General features: G+C 42.7%; 1 protein-coding gene across 2 annotated transcripts in view; it reads right to left on the bottom strand.

The window, feature by feature from the left end:
- The window catches only part of OSBPL11 (oxysterol binding protein like 11), a 102374-nt gene extending 96315 nt beyond the window's left edge, over window positions 1-6059 (bottom strand). The window contains exons 1-2 of one of the 2 annotated variants that reach the window (XM_019522554.1): window positions 5866-6059; window positions 5282-5370 (exon numbers count right to left, since the gene is read on the bottom strand). Coding sequence is in view for 1 of the 2 variants with exons in the window: in XM_019522553.1 (XP_019378098.1) it covers window positions 32-102 (71 nt within the window). In the remaining variant the exon portion in view is untranslated. Of the gene's footprint in view, window positions 1-31; window positions 157-5281; window positions 5371-5865 lie in introns of those variants that run through there. The other variant, XM_019522553.1, reaches the window with a different exon arrangement.
- Window positions 6060-7458: the final 1399 nt, after the last annotated feature.

The following is a 7458-nucleotide window of genomic DNA, read 5'->3' as shown; positions in this document are numbered from 1 at the left end:
GCGGCTGCTCTGCCGGGCCCGGGGCGGCGGCCCCGGGCTGTCCAGCCGCCCCTCGCTCTCCGCCAGCCGCAGCGCAGCACCGCCCGACTCGGTCCCCTGCATGGCGGGAGCGGGATCCGGCCGGAGCCACAGGAGCTGCCCCCCGTCCGCGCCGGAGCGGCCAGCCCGGCCCCCACACTTTCCTTCCGCCCGCTCGCTCCGCCCCTTCCGATCCGCCATGGCGGGGGGCGGGGCGCGCGAAGCCGTCGCCGCCATCTTGGTGCCGGGCGAGACGCCCTCACACGTTCCCTTAGGGGCCGTTGGTGCCCCCTCCTGCTTCGTCGTGTCCTTACCGCCACAACACTGCCCTTATGCCCATTTTGCAGACGGGGAACTGAGGCCCACCCAGCTCCCCCACAGCCCCAGTGGCAGGAGAGGGCAGGGTCTTTGCAGAGAGGGGATGTCTTGTATTAGAGCAGCTGAGACGTTGAATAAACAACTCAAATTAAGATATCGAATGATATCGTGGTATCTAATACAAGATATCGCCCCTCCTCAAACAGAGTTCTCAAATAAAAGGGAGATATTGAATAAAAGATATCACATCTACTGAAACAGATACCGAAAAAAACAGAGATATCTCATAAAAGATATCACATTGACTCAAAATGGAGATCTCAAACAACACGGCGATACCTAATAAAAGATATCACATCTACTAAAACTGAGATATCGAATAAAATTGTGTTACCTAATAAAAAATATCATATCTACTCAAATTGAGTTAGCGAATAAAACAGTGCTATCTAATAAGGTATCACCTCTCCTCAAATTGAGATATTGAATAAAACAGGTATGTAATAAAGGATGTCACCTCTACTCAAAACACCTTGCCTGCCTATGTCCTTAAACCAACACATCCACAACCAAAACCTGCGGCAGAGAAGGACATTAGCTGTTTCCAGTGAACCAGTTATTTGCAGCGAGAAGGACGTATTTCTAAGCAGGCTGTCGCCTGCAGAAAGTGATGCTTTCCTGAATGAGTTCGGCTCTGACTGGCCTTCAACCTCATTTATTTATAGGGACGGAAGATGATGTCTATTGAAAGCGAGGGGTACAGAGGGTACCACTGGCACCCGAATTGGCGTGGGAGAAAGAAAAGCTGAGGGCAAGCGGTGTGACTATCTCACTTTAAAAAAACAGCAAAATAATGAGCAACCACCACGTAACGAATAGGTGATGTGACTATTAGCAACCGGCCAGGCAGATCGCTTGCTTGGGGGATCTTTGTCTTTTTTAGACTGTCGCATCTTTTGGTGCAGGGACAGTATCGTCCTCTGCATTTGTACAAAGCAATCTTGACCCGAGTCCTCCATGTCATAAATCAAAAATCAATCATCATGCAAAAAAGCTGCTGTGCTCTGAAGAAACTGCATGGGATTGAGAAGCATAGTAGGGAAAATGATTTGGAGAGCATAATCAAAAATCAATCATCATGCAAAAAAGCTGCTATGCTCTGAAGAAGCTGCATATGATGGAGAAGCATAGTGGGAAAAATGACGTGGAGAGCATTGTTGTAGAAACCAGACACAAGACATGGGCAGGAGCACGAGTGCTTTGTCAGTGTCTATGTTCTAAGGAAGTCAAAGGACAAAAAACGGTGCAGTCTACAGTGTTTCGAGTCAAATCCCTCTGGCTTCCTACAGAAGAGCCTTGGTTCAAATGGTCCTAAATGTTTTTCAACTGGTTCACCACCTGTGAATGAGCTGGAAGGGGGCGATGATCTTCTATGTACATGTATATCTGGAGACTGGCAGCATGACAGATCATTTTACATGAAGCATACAGGCTTTGAGCACACAGTCTGGCACTTTCCAAATATATTTCTGATTCAGATGGATTCAAACAGCTCAGAGGCACCTGCATGCCCCAAAACGGAGTCGAGTTTGAGGTTTTATAATTCAATTGCTGCAGTGAACTGGTGTGAATGTATGTGTATTGGGTTCTCTCCACCAAATAGCATCAGCACAGTTTCGTGGTGCATTGCAGGCCCTATATTGTTAACAGTTAAAGAAGAGCTTCCTTTTGTTCGTTTGGCTCTCATTTTTGCTTCTCTAACAAGGGGTTCTGTCCTTGCTGGTGCTAGAAAATAGTGCGTGGGCAAAGTACAGGATCCCTGTAACATCAAACCAGAAGTGGCTACACATTTGTTACACTGGTGTCAGAAGTGAGATTTTAACTTCTTGGTGCCCTTTTTTTGCCATTTTGTCCCCAAGAACTTACCCAACATCTCTTCCCCACTAAATAGTAGAACTAATAAAAGCTATTGCCAAGCATAGGAAACTGCTGATGCAGGACCCATTTGCCAAACTAGGAACAAAAATCCCATTTCAGAGACGTTCCCTTTGGGGCATCAGGAGCCAAAGCCAAAATTCAGGACCATCCTGGAAAACTCAGAACAGTTGGTTGCTTTATATAACTGGTTATTTCTACCTACCTTGCTTGTCTTTCTGCTTAGAGTGTGAACTCTTTGAGGCAAGGACTCATTTTGTTGAATGTGTATACAGTACCTAGCACAGGGAGGTTGAATGCTCAATGCCTCACCACAGTACAGATAATGAGTAATAACGATAGACTCCTTCACACGAATGGAATGGAAACAAAACTGCTTAACTGTGTGTTATGTACCATATACTGTTTGCAGGTCATGGCCAGTCTCCTTTTTCCCTGCTAACAGTGGTCTGCTTGCAGGAGGACATTCTGAGTTTCCCTTGACATCATTTTAAAGTCCCAGCTGGCCGTGTCACGTAGCACAACAACAAGCCTACATAGCCACAGGTTTCTTATACTATTTAACTGAATGCCAAAGCAGCATTGGAACAGCTCTTAAATACATCAAAAACAACTCATTCCTCAAAAAGAGCCAGATGGAATTTTACTAACTTTCCCAAACAGCTTCTTTCTCATAAAATTTGTAATGACCTGCGTTAAATTTTTCTTTTTTGTGTGTGTCCTTGTAGATGTTGTAATAATATAATTAGAAAGAGAAGTTAAAGTAATATACTAAAGGAAGAAACTGTAAACCTCCTGGGCCAGCATTGCATATGTGTACCCTACTACCTAGCAAAATAGGGATAAGTTGGCACAACTATAAGACCAAAAAAATACAAACATGCTGCTGCTCAGTATTGAGGGTGATAGCCTGGAAAGAATTTTAAATGCTTACAAGAAAGTCAATATGTGGGCAGCAAGTATTCAAATTATTTGCTCTCAAATAAAAAAAAAAATCAATCTAAATTGTATCATAGAAGAGCTAGAGGTTGCTCCCACCTTTCACATAAAAACAGCATAATGATTGACTACTGTTTATATTATTTCTTTGACCCACTGACTTGGGAAAATTATTTCTTCCCTGTATGATGAAATTCTAAATAGAAAAGGAAATTAGGCAGAAATCTGGAATCCTTTTCCTTGGTGACAAAAACCCTCCTACGTGTAGCTCTTGGATGATCTGCCCAAGGCTGTTTATGGTCTCAGTATTGAGTTCAAAGGATGAGCATCTCTATCAAACTATCACTCAGGTGGCATCTGTCAAGGACACTGCAGTTCAAGTAATGGACCTTAGCTAATTGCAACCCTTTATAAAATGCTCTTCTAGTATTTGTGTCACCTGTATTCTTTTAGGAGAAGGGTTGTCAAAGAAAGCTGGTTTTTGTTGGTCAATTGATGCCCCCTAGTGAGCAACATGAAAAATGCATGTGACAGAAAATTGGATTCCCAAGCAAGTATTATAACTTGCTGCCAGATTTGATCACAATGAAATACCAGAGAGAGTGCATGAAAATGGGCAAGTAAAACTAGTCATTTAAGAGATTCTTAGCTCTCCTTCACACACCAAGTAATCTGTGAGAACAGACTTCTCCCTGTAAAATGGCAGCTTCCATTGCACCGTTAAAATAAACCTAATTCAGACTTTGAAGGAGCAATGTACCTAAAGCTAAGTATTAATTTCCTCCAGACCGTGAGAAAAAGTTATCTTTTCTTGTCTGCCACTAACTACTTTGAAGGAGCAATAGTTGGGAAAACAAGATATAAATACTTGCATATTTTAAGATAATGTTGTGGATCAGATTTTGCTTTTGCAAAAGCCAAACTAAAAGTACCCAGGATATGATTTTTTTCACTCCTAAAGTTTTTTGGGCAGGTAGGAGGGGAAAGGGACAAGATAAAATTGTGAATTTACCCTGTTACTTATAGATTTCATAGACATTAGGGCTGGAAGGGACCTTGCAAGATCAACAAGTCCAGCCCCCTGGCCCAGGGGCAGGAAGTCAGCTGGCGTCAAAGGATCCCAGCAAGATAAGCATCCAAACATTTCTTAAAAGAGTTATTAAAATTAGAAGGGCAGAAAAGGGTTTGGTTCAGCAAAGCCTCTGTCAGGGTGTTTTTAGGATCAAAAATACCTACTTCTGCTCCACATCCCATATTATCAGAGCCCCCAGGGTCCAAAGGCTGTTCTGCATAAAGAGTTCTGCATTTGACCAGTCTCATCACACTCATGGCATTCTCTACAAATCTTACAACTAAGTGGTGTTGAAAATACTTGAGATAAGTGAGTGCAGACGTAACACAGGAGCAAGAATATTGAGGGATAATTTTTTCCACTCCAAAATATGTTGCTCAAGTCTATCCCCTAATAACTGAAGCTGGTGCTTCCCACTAATAGCTGGCCTGATCCCCAGTGAGGGCAGGCTTGTCCTCTAGCATTCTAGGAGGACCTAAGTGACATTCATAACATCTTTGTCTTTGCTGGCATAATACCTTTACATTCAAATTGCACAACTTTAATCTAAATTTAAACTTTAATTCCTTCCCATAGTAAAAAGCTCACTAAAAGGAGCCTACCAGGGGCTCTCCACTATAACGTATGCTGTAGTTCCTGAACAGCACGTGCTGGATAAAGATGTTTAGGATTCCTTTGTTCTGCGTTTCTACAGCTGTATCCTTCAGTACAGCCAACTTTTGATCACGCAGGTTTTTTTTTCTACGTTTTGTGAACCCAAGGATTTTTTGCTGAAGAAAACCTTTGCCAAAAAGCTCTGTCCTCATGTTTCACGGAGGTATTATAAATTAGGCTTGATGTCTGAAACACTAATGGAAAACCTCATGTTTTAAATCATGCCAATGCCAATCAAATGATCCAAAAGGTGCAATAAGAACAAATAAGGCAAGAATGCTATTCCCCACCTTGGTTTCCTTCTGTTTATGAGCCACAGATATAAAAAGAAATAAAACACTTCACCTGTTTCCACTAGCCTCTTTGTAACCTGAAGTCTGTCAAACATGAGAACAAGGCCATCAGTTCAATCCGGGTGTTTCTAGATATTGGCACTGAAACACAAGATTATGAATACAGATTTGTTTTCACATGCTTTCCATTAAAAGAAATAGGGTAGATTTTGATGTTACTGCCTGCAGCACCCTGTAATCCCGGAAGGTGGCACTATAGAGATATCCAATCCCATAGGCAGTAGCCAACAATGCAACTAAAAATGAGTCATCCTTTATTTTGCACATATATGGAAGCAGATTTGCAGTTCTTTATTATCTCCTCATTAAAAAAAGCCAAAACAACAAAACACAAGACCTGAACTTCAGCATCCACCAATATCCCTGACTTCTTCTGAAACAAGGAGGAGTTATAGATGATGAGGCTTTTTTGCACTCAACCTCCTTGAGTGTGTGCCCTATCCACATTCAAAATTTGACACGTTCAAAATTGGATGACTTTTCATTAGTTGTACCCAGAAAAAAAAGACATAACTTTTCCCATTCACCCTCAAACAACTGATCAGGTTTCTCTCCAGTTAAAAAAAAATTAATTACCTTTAGCAGAGACCAGATGTAGCACAATAGCTAATTGCATAGCATCCTCCTCTAGTAGCTGATCCATGTAAAAGAGAGGAGCCTACAACTGCTGTTCACTAAGGGAATGAATCCTTTAGCTGAAGTGGTAAAGACCTTGCCTTTGGTGGAGAAGAACAGAGAAGAGGAGAGGCTTATTTCACCTTCATCATACTGTGAATGTTATTTTTTGTGAGTCCTCATGATTTGGATAGTTACTCATTGATGAGAAAATTGATGGGTAGATATTGTTGGTAGTGCTTGATGCCTTTGTTTTTAATGATTGACTATTACGGTTAATCTCTTACTCAGAGCAACTAACATTTTAGTCTATTAATAGTGAGGGAAAACATTCTTCATGTCCCAGGTGCTCTAGCTAATGACGATGATAAAGCAGAAACAGAATGATACTTGCAAGGCCAAATTCCACTCATCAGTTGTTTAACATATAAAATCATCCTCTTAAATATTCAAGGTAGAGCAAGCACAAAATCTGATAGGAAAATACAGTTAAGAGAACAGCCTTTCTCCTAAAACAACCCAGACACTGACCCACGACCTCCTCCCCCCAGGCAAACTGGCCAGTGTGGGTGTGTAGGTATAATTCAAAGAAAATATGGCCTGCGGTCTTTTACATTGTTGAGGTTGCCAGGTGGCATTTCTGGGTCTCTGAACATCATTGATCTGTGCTATTGGGGTTGGGGCTTTCCTGACATGTATTGTGTGCCTGAAATCTTGCCAGTGTGTCTGCCAGACAGGATCACAGGGGCTTGTTTTTGCTGGTTACAGAGAGTTCCTGGTGTAGACCAAGGCCTTTAGTTACTCATGGTAGTGTCCAGTAGCTGTCCATCTTTTCAAAATTGCCTTACTTAATTTTCATGAAGTTAAGCCAAACTCAGTTTCAGGCAATGGGTCAAACTCTGCTCCCATTTACACCAGGGTAAAGCCTGAGTAGCTACAGTGATTTGTAACTGTAACAGAAAGCAGAACTCGGCTCACTGGTGGAAGCAGTCCACACTATCTATAAAACATCTCCCTTCCTCTTTTCAATATTCCCCTCCTGCACGCTCAAGTTATGCAGTATTTCAGTTCTGTTTAGCATTACTCAGTGCCGTACTTTGTGCACAAGGGTCACATTAGCAGTATCAGACTCTTGCGTGGGACTGTTATGGACGTATACCGAGGAGGCTATACTCTCTGAAGCTAGCCCTTCTAGGGGATTTAATGCTTGACAACCTGAATAGCTCTCTATGCAACAAAAAACAGTGCAAGTAAAAGAGCTCTTCACAGGGCAGCTATGCAGGGGCAGAGGGCAAAAGAAATGCTGACCTCATGAAGGAACACTTTGAGAAGCTGGATACCTTCAGGTCAGCCGGCCCTGACAATCTACACCCCAGGGTACTCAAGGAGCTGGCGAGCATCATAGCCCAGCCCCTGGCACAGATCTTTGAGGACTCCTTGCGCTTTGGTGTAGTGCCCGAAGACTGGAAGAAGGCCAATGTGGTGCCTGTCTTCAAGAAAGGGAGGAAAGTGGATCCGGCTAACTATAGGCCCATGAGCCTGACTTCTATCCTG

The sequence above is a fragment of the Gavialis gangeticus genome, unplaced genomic scaffold (assembly GCF_001723915.1).
Source record: "Gavialis gangeticus isolate Ggan-Ray unplaced genomic scaffold, GavGan_comp1, whole genome shotgun sequence".
Taxonomy (NCBI): Eukaryota; Metazoa; Chordata; order Crocodylia; family Gavialidae; genus Gavialis; species Gavialis gangeticus.
The sequence above is the reverse complement of the archived record's forward strand: the minus strand, read 5'-3'. Positions and strand labels throughout refer to the sequence as shown.